This window comes from Mytilus californianus, unplaced genomic scaffold (assembly GCF_021869535.1).
Source record: "Mytilus californianus isolate M0D057914Y unplaced genomic scaffold, xbMytCali1.0.p SCAF_1, whole genome shotgun sequence".
Lineage (NCBI taxonomy): Eukaryota > Metazoa > Mollusca > Bivalvia > Mytilida > Mytilidae > Mytilus > Mytilus californianus.
In genome coordinates, this window is record NW_026262581.1 from 7,614,230 (window position 1) to 7,633,400 (window position 19,171).

General features: G+C 29.7%; 1 protein-coding gene across 6 annotated transcripts in view; it reads right to left on the minus strand.

The window, feature by feature from the left end:
- Window positions 1-19,171, minus strand: part of LOC127698726 (tyrosine-protein kinase transmembrane receptor Ror-like) — a 144,786-nt gene that overhangs the window by 25,885 nt on the left and 99,730 nt on the right. For 5 of the 6 annotated variants that reach the window (XM_052202375.1, XM_052202392.1, XM_052202356.1 and 2 more), the window contains one exon: window positions 7,855-7,886. In XM_052202375.1, coding sequence (XP_052058335.1) covers window positions 7,855-7,886 — 32 coding nt within the window. Of the gene's footprint in view, window positions 1-7,854; window positions 7,887-15,758; window positions 16,651-19,171 lie in introns of those variants that run through there. The other variant, XM_052202401.1, reaches the window with a different exon arrangement.

Consider the following 19,171-nt stretch of genomic DNA (forward strand, 5'->3'; position numbering starts at 1 on the left):
CTTTAAAAGCAAAATTCAATTAAAAAGGCAGTCTAAAATAATAGACAAAAAATAGTACAGGAAGTTATGAAAAACTAATGAATAAAAAAATTAAAAAAAACATGATGACCACCAATAAGGACAGATGCACAATGGTCTGGCATTCACAAGTCAATCACGAAGATTTTGGCTTTAGCATTAATGATTTATAATATTATGGATGTTTTGAAACATTGCAATGTAAAACCTATATCAATGAAGTATTTGCCTGTGTACATCATATATCTAACATAATCATACAAGGGAGATGACCCCGTAGACAACTGTAGAAATACTAAAATCAAACTGTACTTACATTGTCCCATTGTGAACAGAAAACATATAATTTGACTGTACTGTGAATAATTCTATAGTACAACTTTACTATGGTTTAATGCCTCCCTTATACATTGACTGACATAGAAGTTATAATACAATGACTGAGGTCTGTAAAGACTACTGATCTCAATCCAATCTGACAGGACAAGACAAAAACACCAGATGATATCATTTACTACATGCTTAATTCCAGATATCAAGGGTCATCTCGTCTCCTGCAAATTCTTACAATCGTTAAAATCAAGTTCTGCAAGTCTTAGGTTGACATAAATGTATATTACATCTTGTCATTGCATACCTACCCCCCACAAGCCAGATGTAATTTTAGTAAAATATACTACAACATAAATTAGGACAAAAACAGGAAATAAAAGATATAATTGCTATTTGTGGATGTTATCCCAAAGTTATGTTGTTCAATGCTCAGTTGTAGCTTGATCAGTATCTAGCAAAGAATTGGACTCAAACTGATGCTACTGGATGTCTTGGACTTGTAGTGAAGTGATTTACTGATCGTGTAATTTACCACAAGGCCTTATATGTTCATAAATGTTTATATGGATCTGTCCCAGAATATTTGTCTAACAAAATCTCCTATGTTACAAATAAAAATGGAATGCAACTTAGATCAAATACTATTCCCACTTACTTAATATACCAAAGGCAAGAACAAACACATTTAGAAGATATTTTTCATATTCTGGCCCAACTTTATGGAATAAACTACCAGAAGCACTAAGACACATGTCAAACATAAATACTTTTAAAACAAACTGCTTTAAGTTTTTACTTGAAAATCCAGGAATTATTTAAATGATTATGTATCAATTTTAATTATGTTTTCTTATGTTTATCTTTGTTATGAAAAAATTGTGTGATGCATTGTGAGTGGAGTGTGAGGGCCTCAAGGGAGAATAGTGTTTGTACTAATTGAGCATACCCTCTTGAAATAAAGATTATTATTATTATTATTATTATTATTATTAAGTGAGAATTTTTGTTGTGGGCCTCGCTTTGACTTTGGAATGATGAACAGCAATAAAAATTTGTTCTATGGGCCTCGCTTTGACTTTTGGATGATGAACAGCTATAAAAATCTATTCCTTTGCTTTTTTTGATTTGCTTGTAGTGGTTTTGTGTTATAAATTATTACACTATATCCTATCTTTTATAGCATCATCATAGCATTACTTTATTAACTTCAAAATTTGTAGAGTACTTGAGAAAATGTGATATATCAAAATAATTTATACGTAATTATAATACAGTATCCATTTTTCCCCTTTAAGGATGTATCTTGGACACAGAAGAAGATAAAGAAAAGAAACCTTTTGAGTTTTAATGATTTGATCAAAGAAAACAAGTTCTGTCCCAAAAGTTGAAGTCATATAAGTAGTTATTTGTCTGGAATCAAATAAAGCATAATGTATTACTAACACTGCCATGTGTAATTGGTCTCTGGTGCCAGCTTTTATGTTTGTTTCTAACTCATGTAGAAAATTGTTCCTTCTTATTGTCTTTTGTAGTAAATATAAGTACAGGACATTTTCTAATTATTAAACAGGGATTCACCAGTAATTGAAAAGTAAAGTGTTGTGTAGTACTGAAGATCTGAATCGATGTTGACCAAATCAAGGCAATAATTGGTACTTTAAAACCTGTCATAATCTATATTCTATCTAACTAATTGGTTTTTGAGTACTTGTAAAGGTAAAGAAAATCCTCTTATTGCTGCATGTATAAGAAAAAATGATTGATGACAGATTAAAGTGACGGTACAACAAAACCAGCAACATACAGAGTAATATTGATTCTGTGACCTTTTAAGGTTAGCGCTGGAACGGAAATTTCCATTATGTCCAATTTTGTCCAGTTATTTGACAAATAAATATCCAATGGGGTATTGATTCTCACTGACCATCTATCTGGTAACACCTCTGTTTCTCCGTGGACAACACTTTGTCTTATTTACATTGTTAGCGTGGCAGTCTTTTAACTTTTGACTTGCAGCTATAATTACTTTGTCACATTTTCATGGCTTTCATACTTGTTTCTACAAGATTGTCACTTGATGACAATAGTTTCATCCATCTTTTTACAGAAACCCATAATTAAAGTCTGAAAAGTGTTCAAAGCAGATATTTTTTCGTCCAATTTTCCATTAAAGGTTCCATGACAATTACACATTGTACAGAAGCACTGTCATAACATCGATCAAGATTTCGACACCTGCTGAGACTTAATCTTATATTACACAATTTACTTTTTGTAGAGATTATTAAATCTTTTTTTCTATAATCCATAAAATTCAGAGGGATCTGATTCAACACATGCAGCTGAGAATATGGCCTTTTCCCTTTGTCCTTGTATGACCTTGATAGAATTACTGGGCTGTTTTGAATGTCAACTATACAACTGAAATTATGTCTCCAACTATTTTCCCACAATTTTTTCGTTCATACTTAATGGAAATTAAGATTTTGTATCATCAGATCAGATTAAACTGTTGGTTTTATAATTTTGTTTGTTTTCTTAAATCAATCCTTTCCCCATAAGTACTATCTATCTGAATTAATACTCAAAACCTATACTCATGGTAAAAAATCTTAAATATTAATGCCAGGTTTTAATTATTTTTAATCATTGTAATTTAACACAAATAGTTGTTTTGCCTTTTTTTTTTCTCACCTGTATATTACCTGATACCAATTCTATGACCAACTATGGAAAATAGCATCCCTCAAAAGTCATTTTCTATGGAAAATAACATCCCTAAAAAGTCATAATATAGGTTTCTGACACAAAATAAATGTGGTCAAAGATCTTACAAATCTATTGTGCAATACTGTGCAATTGAAGATTTCTTCTTGAAACTTTTCAAAAATTCTAAATTTGAAAAATTTTGAAAAAATAATATGAATCCCTTAAAAAAATTGGGAAAAAAAAATCCCCCCCCCTCAACTTTTTAGAACCCCCCGCCCCCCAAAACTCAATCCCAGCCTTTCCTTTGTAGTATGGAACCTTATAATACAATTTCAGAGAGATCCATACACTTAAACACAAGTTATTGTCTGGAAACTAGAAAATGCTTGTTTTTGGCCCTTTTTTGGCCCCTTATTCCTACATGTTTGGGGCAATTAACCCCAAACTCAATCCCAGCCTTCCCTTTGTTATATGGAACCTTGTGTTACAATGTCAGAGAGATCATACACTTACACACAAGTTATTGTCTGGAAACTAGAAAAATGCTTGTTTTTGGCCCCTTTTTGGCCCTTAATTCCTACACTGTTGGCCCCATAACCCCTAAAATGAATCCCAACCTTCTACTTGTGGTATTAAACATTGTGGTACAATTTCAGAGCAATCAAAATACTTATACACAAGTTATTATCCTGAAACTAGAAAAATGCTTGTTTTTGGCCCCTTTTGGGCCCCTAATTCCTAAACGGTTGGAACCATCACCCCCAAAATCAATCCCAACCTTCCTTTTGTGGTATTGAACCTTCTTAAAATATTTGATAGAGATCCATCCACTTAAACTAAAGTTATTGTCCGGAAACCAATGTGTCTTCGGACGACGACGCAGACGACGACATCATACCATTATACATCCCAAAAAAATTTTTGCGGTCCTATAAAAACAGAAGACGATGACTTCTAATAATTCTTAATTGGCATGTGGCATATCAATATCCTATCCCGAATTGACTTTTCCCTACATTGAAAAGGAAAAGCTTTATAGATTTGAGTAAATAAAACATTTAATCAACTAAGTTTGTGACGCTGCATGATGATTTTGTCAATTTATTCTACATTTTATATCAATTTCAGTTAAATCAATATAATGCACAAAGACCATACTTAAGAATATTTATTTAACAGATTTTCATGTAGTTCTTAGTTTTGAAGAGGTTTTTTTTTAACAAATATGAAATGACCATCCTATCATATTGATAATAATTACTAGGTTTTCTGTAAACAAATTGAACTATTTGTTTTTACTCAAATAACGCAGGCAAGAAATGTTTTTAAAAGTTTAGATAAACATATAAAAAGTATTCAGACTGGAAAAATCAACACAAAATCTGAAAGATTAACTGACATTTATATGCTATCATTATAAAATATTGAGCAGGATATCATTTTAATCAATTTAAAAGAAGGAGAAAAAAATGTAGTTTCCATTTAAATTCATTAAATATTAAAGTCTGGTAATAAAATATAATTAAGGATACAAATTCTAAAAAGAAATAATCTCTTTTTCCTTGAGATTGTGCTGGTTAATTTTTGTACAATTATGAGCAGGAGTTTTTCTAAGGTCTTTGCTAATCATATAATCAATATCACTTTTATGCTAATCGTTTAAATAATGATCATAAAATGTCATTTTTTACAGATTTTATCCTTATTTTCTAATCTTTACTGCATAAATAAACCTGAGGCACACTTTAACACAATACAGCTGTACTATTAGACATACACTTGAATAGAAACAGCACAGATTGTCTGAAAGTTTCAATAAATGTACAAAGTATGAAAGGATGAAGATAAATAGACGAAGATTTATAATGCTCTTCTAACTAACACTCTCAACTCATTTATCTTTCTGTTCTCAGTGATCATATTTTATAGAGAAAGTGATAGAAACTTGGAATTTGTTATTATTTTGATTTATCAGATACAATTGTGTATCCTTTTCACCTGACAAGGAGAACCTGTTAAAACATTGCATGCTCTAACCAATATGAACAAATATAACACTTTCAAACAGCTGAATCTTTCTGCCAGATTTCAATCTTTTTCTGTTTTCAGTGAAAACATATAAAATCTAATTAAACCCTGCATTATTAAACTTACAAAAAAATACAATCCTTCCGGTCTCTGAAGATCTACTTATCTTTTAGAGTAGGAATGACCTTTAGTGTCAAGAGCCAAATGACCCCATTTCACCACAAATAGCATGTGAGTAGACAACATTTTCTAAAAGAAGCTCAAAAATACGGTGAGAAAAGACGGCTTATTTGATGCTATTGGCAGTGAAATTAGGAGGCTTTTGGTGCTTTTCTTTACCCCCAAAAATAAGTAGATCTTCAGAGACCGGCAGGATTATATTTTTTCGTAAGTTATGTAGGGTTTAATCAGATTTTATATCCCGGAGGATTGTATTGACGCCTTTCATGTAACTAACTGTGGTTCTGTGAGAAAATAATATTGTACTTTTCTTTGTATGGAAAACATTTCATCTTTTCAAACAATATTTCCTAGAAAAAATTTTGCTAACTGTATTGTCTTTGATATTCTAGTGGTAAGAACATGTCTAAGCGTTTCACTTGTAACCCTTATCTGTTTCTAATTGTCAATTACATGTAAGTAATCAGGATCATTAAGTTAAACAGATATTACATAAACAAAACATTTCCAACATTTTTAGTTTTCAAGAGGCATAATGTACTTTCTTTTCATAAAAGTGTTATATAAGGATGGCTATAGTCATGGTTACATGGAAATTATCATCTATATCATAAACTTGAAAAGTGTCTTTTTTATGGTAAGTATTTCATGCAAGCAGTCAGACATATTCCATTGTAATATATTCTGAACAAACATCTCATGAAATCTCAATCAAACATGCAGATATTTATATAGAATGCTTCACTTCGCGCAATAATTACATATGACTGAAGAATTTAAATGCAGATTTAGACCTAATTTGCTGTGAATAACTTCTACATCATTTATAACGTTATTTAACAGATCAGAAATAGGAAATTGAACATGCACATGCACTTTTAAATTGTGTCATTGACTCAATGATTGTACAATATATGATTATTCTATGTCATGATTTTGGTGTTGAGTTTCAGCTCTCAGTAAGCTCATTGGTCCCTACTTTGTGTCTTTTGTCTTTATGTTGCTTGTTTTTTTTTTGTGCTTTGTGCCAATCTGATGAGTCAATTCTTTTCCAACTGATCTTAACAGTTTGTTCTTATGTTCTGTTGTTACACAACTGTCCCAAGTTAGGGGAGTGTTTAGCACTCATAACATAATTAAACCCAACCACATTCTTAAGTACCTGTCCCAAGTCAGGAGCATCATAATTAAGTAGTTGTCCTTGGTTGCCATGACATTATGCTGTCTGAAATACCATATTTATTTCTAGTTTATTGTTTTGACATAAATCAGGCATTTGTTATACATTTTGTTTTTCCAGGTCTTTTTTATAGTTAATTATGAGTTTTGCTTGTTGTTGAAGGGTCAGTAACCTTCCATGTCATTTGGTCTCTAGTGTTTGTTGTCTCATTGACAATCTTTTTTTTCTATACAGTGTTATATGAAAAGGACTGTAGGTAGATGGTTGACATCTACCAGTAAAAATTAAAAATTTGACTACATTACGGTATATATAAATATATTTGTGACTTGCCCTTGTCAATTAAAAAAATGGAAAGGTGAACTTCTTTTACAAGTAAGGAAACTTACATGAATTTCTGGACTTTGCTTCAACACATCAAAGCTTTTACCCTACTGACCTTAAACTGCTGTAGTTTACTTTTGATCTATCATGTCAAATATTTAAAGGGAAAAAAAATTATTGGAAAGCATTTCATATCCTGTAACATCAGACAAACTGGTCTACTATTCATAAAAGTGCACACTAAAATCTTCTTAAGGAATAGAACTGGCTTACATAAAATTATTGTATTTAACCACACCTAACTACATGTAATATAAAATTGTAATCAAATTATAACTTCAGCATTTACAAACACATCAACCTCCAACATTTCTTTTCAAACAAATATTTACTAGGAAAAATAAAGAGGGGATTATAATGAAGGGGGCAATAAAAAGCAGAAATCAAAGAGAAAATGACAACACCATGATCAAAATAAAAACGCCAAAATTACAAAGAGTAACAGTCCATTGAATATTATAAAGAAAACTAAAGGTTATTAGCAACACAATTCCCAACAAAAAATGTAGGAGGTCACCCTCAGAAAAACTGAAGTGCTGTGTAAGGAACACTGTAAATTCCCAACAAAAACCATGAGAGGTCACCCTCAGTACTGAACTGCTGTGTAAGGTAAGGCAGAGTCCTTTGAAAACTTCCTACTGCTTACAACTCTTTCATTGGTTTATTATATTCATAATTTGAATTTTCAAGGTTTTGTATAATAGATTTCCGACTATTGATTCTAAAAAGATGCCCTGAAGTTCTTCGTCATAAATTCATTTGCAAAAGCACTGACGTAATATGATTTCAGTTTTTCACAAATATAATTGAAATATAATTGAAAATTATTGATTGTTAATTGTAAGTCCAGTGGCAAATATCACTGCAATGATTCAGATTAAGATTTTTCTTTGATGAATAGAAATCTTACAAAGGATCATGAAGTTTGAGAGCCCGCAGCAATGCTGAGGGGAAAATGCACAAATCTCATATTTTTAGACTTAATACTTTTAAGTTTGATTTAATATATATAATTGACTTACTTCCATCCCCGTCATTCGTTCCAAAGAAATCCCTGAAAAGACAAAAATATCATGTTATTTCATTATCTGAAGCATGAAAATATCATTAAGAAACATACAAAAACTAACAAAAGAAAATACACAAATGACAACACTTTACAACATCATCTCATTTAAATCAAAAACTTGTCAATACAATAATTTAAAAAAAAAATTTACATTTTAGAGTAGGTTCATCAGCAGTATATCATAACTACATCTTTAAATGTCCATGATTAATCACAGATAAATAAACGGAAGAGGCCAAATGGACTTATGGTGTAGTCATGACAGATATCTAGGATTCCACATAAACTTCTCCTAATTGGCCTGTAACAAGCTAAGAGAGGTGTAAATCACCAGACAATCTACATGTGGCTGATAGGTCAACATCTGTCTCTGGACACACAAATTTGTTTGGTCAGTGGATAATAAGTAAAACAAACTTCATTATCTCAACATCTTAATCCCTCAAGATTTGAGGAACCAAACCACTTAGATACATATGTAACATTTCAATTTAAATCGCTTATCAATTGTAAATATTATTTTCTAACAATTTTTTGAAAAATTCATAAGGAATGTTGTAAGAAAACATGTTAAATCTTTTAATTGAATTTTCCATTTGAAATATGAATAGTTGATATCTCACCATCAAGATATATACTTGTGATAAGGTAAAATAATTTATTTATAATAATATTTATATATTGTTTTAATATTTAGACTGTTTGAAAAAAAATCATCATGTACTTATCTATTCTAGTTTTGAAAATATTTTTATTTTCAGTGCCTACAATTTTCTGGTATACAGAAAGAATTTGAGTATTATTTTTGGCAGTATAGACAATTTTTGTTTGACCAGTAAGTCAGGTGTTGACACATAATTTACTTCAAACCATTAACAAATCATGACAAAAAGAACTCATCAAATTAACTGGGTCTATGACTACTTGTAAGTCAATATGAAAGCATTAATTTTATTATTTTGTTTTGTACCTATAAAATATATTTTTTCTTCTGCAAATGTACTTCACTGACGTAACTTTTACATACTTTACACCAAATTGTAGATACTGCTGATTCTATGGCAATTTTTCACTTAAATAGTCCATAGAAGCTAAGTTTTTTGGCTATTATAGAAGAAAACAATGTTTTTGTTTTTTTCTACACACAATCATTATTTAGATTTCGTTTTTTTTTTTTACAAGAAAAAGAGGTTACATAGAATGATAAATGTAACATATTAACCTCCAGTGTAGACAGCATACAGACAATTTGTTTCAAGTGAATCTTAAGAGCAAACAATTATTTGCCAATTTTGTTTCAATTTGTAAAGTACACAGTTTGTCAGAGAGCCAGACTGTACTTTGATAGCAATTGTTAAACTTTGAACAACACCGACTTCAAAAGGCAAGTTCAATATCTAAATCAAAAATGCTGGAGGAGAATTCAGTCTGGTGTTATTTCTTATTTTACAATACAAATGCAATTATGAGGTGCAAAATCGAAAATTCAACAGAATCTAAATAATAAACAAATAAAAAGTAATTTTGTGCATGACAACTATTTATCTAGATGTAGTAGTCCACAAAAAATTCAATTAAATTTTAAAGAATATGAATACAATGCAATAATTTTAATATACTCACATCATAAGGAAATTTAACAACACAATTTACATATTTCATGAAAATGTTCCCTTCGTGCCTAACAGTTGTAAAAATAAAAGTTCCAAATGGACCCATTAACTTCAGTATTATCATAACATAATGCGGTATACATTAGAATGGGGGATAGTAACTTTTTAAAATTTATGTATATATCTTCAAAGAATGTCTCTTAATTGTTGTTATTGTTAAGTTCAAAATGGTAATAAAATAGGTGTGAAAGCTACAGGTGTGCTTGGGAGTTGGGAGAGAGAGATTCAACACTTGACCCTAACACCTATTATCTAAAATTGACACTTTATAGAAATTCAAAGCCTGCAGAGATTTTCACATTATAAATATTCCAATTAATGTAAAACCTTTATCCTTAAAAAGGATTAAAATGTTCTCCTTCAACAGAAGTGTTACTAATATATCCATTGATTTTATTCTTAAAATCGTGCATCTATAAAATAAAAAATTACTACCAAAAAATAATATAGAGACTATTGAAATATTAAAGTATTTCTTTTATTCATATTTTACTACCATTCTTCTATTAAGGAAAGTGAAATGTGAGTACCGAGTTTAAGTACTCTGATACCAGTTTTAATAAGATTAGCATTTAGCCATTTACATTTACATAGCTTCTCCTACTAACAATCTGAATAAAAATGGTGAGCCAGTCTTTGCAACAGCAATTCATGAAAGTTCCCAGTATAACTGTTCGCTTCTAGATTTTATATTACATGTTATGAAGGATATTATAATAACTCAACTCAAAGCCATGACACATCACTTTCAGGGATGCTGATAAGGACATATTCCACTTTTCTTAGCATATTTTCAAGATTTAAAAAGAAATTTAATATCAAAATTTTTTCTGGTTACTTTTGAGTTTCACATGTTCTCCAACTCAGCTCAATCCATTGACTTAATAGACTCTAAGATATATATATATAAGTCATATGACATAATTGTATTATAAATGATAACGTTTCATTGCAGTTATTTAAACTTGACTGTATAAGTTATTCATTCACTCACTGTAAAAGGTAAAATATGTTGTATTTCTTTTAAGGGGCATCCATAAAAGATTCCTAAATATATATTGTATAACCATAAACCATATTTGTAATTTACCTATTTTTTCTAACCACTAAGCATCTCTTGCTCTCTTGCGGTTTTATTCAATTTTTGGTGTTTTTGATCTTTTTATGTAGAAATTTAATAGGACTTCTTAGGTGTTTAGTGCCCTTTTTATATAACACCGAAACATGTATCAAACAAGTGTTACCTTAAACTCTCTGAAAGAGTCAACTGTTTTGAAATTAAATATACAAGTACATGTAATTCCTTCAATGAAATTTGTTTGAAATTTTACTTCAAAGATTTTCAATTAACTTGAAAATTGTATTGAAACCAACTGTGTTTAAGTTGTGAATTAAAAAAAAAAAGAATACTTCTTTACCGCCTAGAGACATGTTAAGTTGGCAGAATTCTGTGTAATGAGAATATTGGATTTAGAAGAACGTGGAGAGGAATTTGGTGAATTAATAATTGATCTAGTGAAGAAGTATGTTCAATAAGCCGCAGCTCAATTTAGTCTCCATTAGACACAGAATAATGGAATCCACAGCTTGTCAATGTCAAGAAACATTTGCCTACATTTTTATTTTTCAGAAATCTAGCAATGATTTGTTTCCATTATTGCTTTATTATTTTGCTGATTGTCCCTGCACTGAAGCATGTTATTTTATTATATCGGTAGGAATTTCAATTTGTACAGTGATGACATTAATAGCCAACAGGGAGCATATTATTGATACAAAATGTAGATTAAATTGATAATCTTATTATAGGAAGTCATGTTATTTTTTCATTTTTGTACAGTAAACCATGAAACATGTATTTAGTTTTTGAAAAAAATCTATCAAAGTAATTTTTGATCGGTCTCCTGTGGCTAACAACTTATCGATTGACATTTTTTTCTATTCTAATCTTGCTACTTTCTGCCTCAGCTGTTAAAGATACTCTACATTGATTTTGCAATAAAAATAAAATACCTTCCTGAAAATCGTAAATTCATTATATATATCATATATAGCCAAGATAAAGAGTCCATCATTAGATCCACACCAGAAAAGGGTATGTAAACAAATGGAAATTAATTTGCTGTCACTTAACAAGCATCCTCAATTTTTCCATTAATAAGCTGATAAGGATGACATGTACTAGATACCTTGCCAGAGTTTGTCATAAAACAAATTGAGTGTACATTATTTTCAATCTGCTATCAAAGATGGCCATTGATTTTCTTGTTGGTTTTTTTTTACCTTTTATATTAACTTGTTACAGTGGACTTATCACTTATGTGCACATCAGCTGTTTCTTGCAAAACCTTTACCTATTATTTTGAATTATAATGTCAAACTGTCACATTTTTGATGACCTTGCTGGTTTATTAATGTGAATTGCTATGTTTGAAACAGGTTGTTTAACTTGAAAATAAATGGAAGTCAGTAAATCTAGTTCATTTTTTAGATTTTTTTCACTTAATCCCTGTTCGACTCTGTCACCTCTATTATTTTTTAAATAGGTTCTATTTAAAGCTCGATGTCATTATTAAAGTTTTCTTGGTCAAAGTTTTTGATGGTTTTTTGACATAGACAAATATAAAAGAAAACTTTGATGGACTTGGATGGAATGAAATCTCATCCTATTTTTCTTGAAACTTGGATGGATTTGGACAGAAATTATCCAATCACAGTGCAGTTTTTTCTTTGACAAAGTTTTTTATGACAAACTTTGATAGTGACAACAGATAATTTGGACCAAGTTTACCTGGTCAAAGAAAACTTTGACCAAGTTCACTTTGATAGCGACAAACAACCAGGCTTATAGGGAACAAAAATTCTGTGCATCCTTGAATCCTTAAGCTGACAAATCGAACTACAATTTCTATTAATAACAGAGCTATGAAATGACAAATCTGACCACATGTTCAATATATCAGATTGACTGACACTCTGATGATGACCATTATAAATGGACATATTTTATGACATATCTAAGAGTGGACAAATGACCACATATAATTCACATTACTATGACCATACATGTCAACACGATTATGGGTATAACATAAAATTTGTATCTTTAATGGCTTAAGTAATTAATTCATCAAGATGAAATGTTGCTATGATGTATGATGTTGTGGAAATATAAATAACCTAACTTTCCATACTATGCCTAATGTTTCATTTCATCAGCCAATTTAGCTAAGATTGACATACATTTTCAGTTACAAGGATCTGAGAACACACTGATTTACCGGTACTCTCTGTCATGAATGAAAACCTTTTAGGGATCCAAGGGTTTTGTCATAATGATACACATCTTTTAAGTTAGAGGTATAAATTTCATTGGAGGATGTAATATTATCAAAACAGAAAGAAGAAAGGAGCATTAATCCTAAAAATACCAGCGATGATCTGATATGAATTATGATTTTTTTCTTTAACTAGACAAGTAAAGAAGTCAGATTTAATCTAGATTTTGATAAATGCTGTCTGTATATTAGATCTTTAATATTTTGTAAATCTTACAATAAAACCACAATAGAATAGGTGGTTTTATTGGATCAAATATCACACGTAAAGTTTCAGATTTCTTTGCTTACTTATTTTACTAACACCATCACTTTAAAAATTGCTTCATTTAAGATATTAACAAATTTAAAATTTTTAAACCAGCACACACTACAAAATCTTGAAACAGTCATACACACAAACAGACTACAACGATTTCAACAACAAAAAGTATTCAACATCTGCAATCATGTCTTTCAGTAAGAGACACCTAATTCATTCTCAGAATGACTAACGAACAAGGAAAAACAATGATGTCATAAAAAAATCTTCCTGTCTTGTGCAATTTCAGACAAACCTAGTGTCTTCTTGGAATTCATGTCCGACTATCTTAAGAAATTTTTAAAAAATAAATATAAATGTGTGAGATTTGAATATAAAAGTTACAGAGATTTGCGTTTTATATCTTATCTACGTATATTTAACACTTTTCAAATATGAATATTATTTGAATATAATCAGATAACAAATTGAAGATTACTCAAACAATTACTATCAGTTTACATGTTTACTTTATCACTATTTTGTGTACATATATTGTGGCACAATATTTTTATCACAGTTTATACTGTTAATCCAGAAGATAATTTGATAAAATCTACTTATAGCCTTATATCTACCCAACGATTTATTCAGGGCGGCATTTTTGTCTTCGCTTTTCAACAATGTCAACAGGATGCAGTAGTTGACAAGATGTTACACCTAACAATCTACTTACTCCAGCAATAAACATGCCCAGCAAATACACATTTTCATTTTTGATTTTTTTTCTACCAGGATTAATATCTTATTTTGTATAGATTGATGAATTAAATTAAGTCTAGTTCAATTTCCTCAAGTTTTTAAAGAAAAATGTAATGAAACTATTTCTAGGGTGAGCACTGAAGATTTATTCAGTAGTAATGAAACTGTTATAAAAATTCTGGATCTAGGAACGAATGTCCAAAATCAAAAGAAGAATTTTCTTGATGATTAAATACATTTTTTACATCGTTTTTAAAACATTTTCTTGTAGAAATTTATCTTCTAAAATATTTCATCTCACATTACAAATTATTCACTTTATTTAAAACACAGGCATACAAATGTAAGACCTTATATTTTAAGATTTTCAAGAGCTTGAACCATTCTGGATCATCACTTCTTAAAAAAAAATATTGTGATTATTTCCTTATATAAATGTAATATTATCTCCCGAGGTGTAGGACACCTTAGCTTAAGAGTTTTGAATTTTCAAACTATGTTAACGGTCATTTAAAAAAATCTCCTTACAGACTGCTTATTGTTACATAATTGAACAGTATTTTTTTACGAAATTTTGAGGTTTAACCAATTATTTGTATGTACCAGGTACAATAAACATGTGACAAAAAAATGAAATGTATGTTTCTCGTCATTGTCATTTTGCCATTGTCATTTTGCGGAACTTAAAGATAAATTCATGTTAACACAAAAAACTTCAATAACATTTTATAAGGGCAGTAGCCTAAGTCTGAACCCATCCATTATTTTTCATGTTATAAATGAAAACATTAAAGCAGGATTCCTGCAGTGAGAAAAAACAATAACCTTATCAACATTCCTTAGAGGTTTTATATTCATATACCAATTGAAAAAAAACAACCTTTCCATTTGAAATGGCCAACACATGGGGAAAATCTTATTCATCAATCAATATTAAAAAACAGAAATTATTTTTCAATCGATTGACCAAGAATAAAAGTCAACATTCTTGAACATACATGACATAGCATTCGTTAAAACAGTGAAGTTAATTTAGGGAATACAAGACAATGTTCTAGTTAATAGAATTGTTCACTCAAACCAAGAGAAATTGTCATGAATATTTCAACAATAGAATACCTAATGTCAATTTCATTCTTTTATCTACAAAACAAGCTGTCTTAACTCAGAAATAGACGAAAGTGGCATGTAAACCGTTTATTCCTATGGCAACCAGGTAGATAAATACAAAAACAATTGTCATAGATTATCATTTTTTGCTGATAATAAAAAGATTATTACTGGTCAAGTTAATCCTAAGAAGAGGAGTAACCTTTTCCCATTAATTATATTGAAAACAACCTTTTCCATATATCATGTATCATTGCATAATCCAGATTTTTCTCACAGAAATTTAATATTGCTTTTAAAATATCACTGGTAAAAATTTGGAAGATTGATATCTGCACATGGTTTAAAATTAAATAAACCCCATAACTGTCATAATAAAATTCTCACTAAACTGTTTCAACTTCATTTTTATAATTTGATTTTAATTTAAGATAAATGCCTACCACATTGCCTTTTTGCTAACAAGGCATGGGGATATGTGATAAAGGTATGATCATAGAAAACCTGAGAGAGGATTTGGATCACAAAAAATACATATTTCACTATTATTTTTTTTTTTAAATATTTTTTTATCCCAGGTTTTATTATTTTTTTTATCTATCAAACTTTCAAAACCAGAAGCAGAATCTTCAACTTATAGCAAAAAGAAATGAAATTCAAACTAAGTGAAAAGTTTTTTTCCCTTTAATATAACATTGCAACAAAACTTTAAATTATAAATTTGAAAACTTACCCCAGATTAAGACGGTGAATATCAGTTTCCCATGCATCATTTTTCTTTTTCTTATTATTCCTCATCTTGTTTTTCCTATGATGTCTCCTACCCGACTCCTTGTCGTTTTTTGCCATTGCATAACCCCCTTAGCACACAAAGAACCAATTTACATAATGAAGCAATTCAATATCCAAAATGTTTTGTACAAGAATTGCAAAAAATCACAAGAAATATAAATTATATCCTTTAAGTCTGGCTGTAAGAACAAATTAAAAATTCCATATGACAGAAAGTGAAATAAAGCTTAGGAAAAAACAGGTGCTTGCTTCACTCAGTGGTCATGATTTACTGTGATTTATCTCCTCTACCAGTTGGTCAAAAATACAACATTTTTTTATCTAATCACAAACTTGAAGTTTTCTACCATTTTGATAATCACTCAACAATAATCAGTTTGTGAAATATAAACATGTCCAGTATTGATATAAAAAACGTTGACGACTACCTATACAGACTGTGTAAACTGATGTAGGTAGAATGGCGTATTGATGTTTTTATGTTGACCTTATATCACACTCGGCCTCTGTCCAATGTTAATCAGACATTTATAGCTAGTAGAACCATTATATACATGTCCAATAAATACATCCTTAACAAAATACCACAAATTGTATCAATACACATTCAAGTTCTTCACAATTTCTTCACAAAACGGAAGAAATTTCATAAAAATCACATATAAGTGGAAATAGATTTAAAGATCACATAAAACAGGAATTAGTTTAAAAATCACATAAAAACTGTTTTTCCATCAGTTTAGCTAGGTGTTAATCCGAAATTGACAAAGTGGAGGAACTGAACAAACTGTGAACAACTTTCACACTAAAGTACTATGTAAATTTCTGTCAATAAAATAAATCCAACTGTGTTTGTCACAGATGTAATTATTAAATAGACTTTGGCACAAAATTTATACAGAAAAGTGGTAATTCTAGATCCTACTTGTAATTCAAGAAAAGAAAATAATATTATGATAGTCTTTGTACAATACAAGTGTTAAATACAAATTCTTTAACGAAGTTTCAAATACAATGATACCGCCTTACACACTGACAAGTTATTAATTATAAATCTTCCTAATAAAAATGATAAAATAGGTCTAAAAATGCAGACGCCACCTATGTTAACATTCATCATCTTATTAATTTCATTATCCTTATCTTAAATAGATAAAAGATCATCTCTGTCATATTTATCTTCCAACACATTTATATAAAATGACAATTTATATTTGAAATATTGAAATCAGTTGCTGAGATGCAGCACACTTTTAGAACACAACAAAGGACGAGGGCCTATATAAATGTTATAATGTAGCCATTAGTTCTCATAACACAGACAGAAGGGATCAAGCTAGTACTAAACATTACAGGACAGCTCCCTGTGAATAAAATATGCAGGTTCATACAACAATGAAATCCGATCCTTCTAACGAAATTTTATTCATATATTGATGAATTCTTCGGTTGACAGAAATCATGGTTATGGTCAAGATATCAGAGTTTTAAAAAAAATCCCCTTGTAGTCTGATGCATGAACCTCGGCATTTATTTCTCTGATTTGGAGTATGAAAGTATAAATATTTCTCCCCAATTTGATTCATGAACCTTTTGTAATTATCTACCAATTTATTAAATGATCTTAGAATTTATATTGCTCCAGTTTTTAAGAATGTAATTTAACATTCATCTCTGGTTTAATGTATACACTTAAAAATATTTTTCCCTTATTTGATGCATATAACCTCAGAAAATATCACCTTCATTTAATTTTTGAACTGAAACAATTATATTGGCCATTTTATCTCCCTTTTTTAATGTATGAACCTTTGTCCCTGATTACATGTATAAACCTAAGAACAAGTTTTTCTGATTTGAGGAATGTAAAGCTCAGGACATATTTCCAAGAATTGTTCAATGTATGAAAAATAAAAAAAATACATCTTCCAGATTAGATCTCATTACATTTATATCACTCTTTATATGTATGAACCTTAATAACATTTATATTACAGTTTTAACATTTGAACTTAACCATTTCCGCAAATCGCTCTGATTTAACAACTTAAGCTAAAAGACCTTTACATCCATACAAGCATGTGAAACATAAGAAAGGTAAAAAAAAAATGTGTGTCATCTTGTAGTCAATGAAATTTCCTAAGACGTCAGGTTTTACTGAAGTACAGCTGTATAAGAATTAAAAAAAAAAGAAATTATTGATCGATCCAAAAATGTCAAAAAAAGGCAAAAACTAGTTAGGGTCTTCTTCTTGGCAAACTCAAACCTTCTGTTATTGCAACAGCACATGTAAATTAACTTCTGATTTAACAAAAAGGTAATTGGCTGAATATCAGATAATTTGAAATATTTTAAAGCAACTCTTATCTCTTATAAAGTGTCTCTCTACAAATAACAAATTGACCAACCAAAGGACTGTTCCTCTAGTTCAAAAGCAAGGGTAAAACAATATCAAATGTCCAAAATAATTCTTTGCTCATCAGTGATGTTTAGCAATAGTTATTAAGCAAATGGGAAAGGTCTGATTTCACTATAGACATATAAATCAAAATATAATAAATAGTAATAAATTCTTTTTTCACCAGAAATTTTCAAATTTTTGATCTTGGTTTTTAAGGTGAGGATTCAAATTTTCTAGATTTTTTTGTCTTTCTACTGACAAATTTTTATCAAAGAAAAAGGCTTCTGAAGATAAAATGAAAACAATGAGGGATAACTCTTGTCAAAACATTTACAATAAAGCATGAAACAAAATGGTCTTAAAAGCTAATGAGCTGTCTTCAGAATTTATTTTCTTAGATTTGTAATGTAATTTGTTAATTTCCCTGTACAAATACTTCTCATCCTTTGTCCATTAACATCCCACTTAAATATAAAACTTCAAAGTCAAAATAAACAATAATATATTCTTTACATTAACACCAAAATAACTCTAATCCTGAAATCTGCTATTACAAAGTGTATATATTTGATGGAAAAGCAGAGAAAAGGCATTAACTATGGATTTTCACCTTTAATAATGAAGTTGTATTTCTAGTTAATCTGATATTTCCCATCCTTTGATAGAATTTTGTGCTTTATTAACTCCAACAATGGATTATGTTTATACCTAAAAGATGTTGTTTATTTTAGCTTAGATAGGCTGAATTAACAGGTATTAAATGTAAGGGACCCCTTTAACCAGATGATTTGTACCTGTCAAAAATAAATGTATAAATTATGGACATTTGATATTGAATAATTCAGTGGCAATTTATATTCTAATTAAATTATTCTCTCTCTCTCTTTAAGGTACAAACTGGGTGGGCAGGAAAGTGGACTACACAATACATGTCATACATTTATTTAACCTCC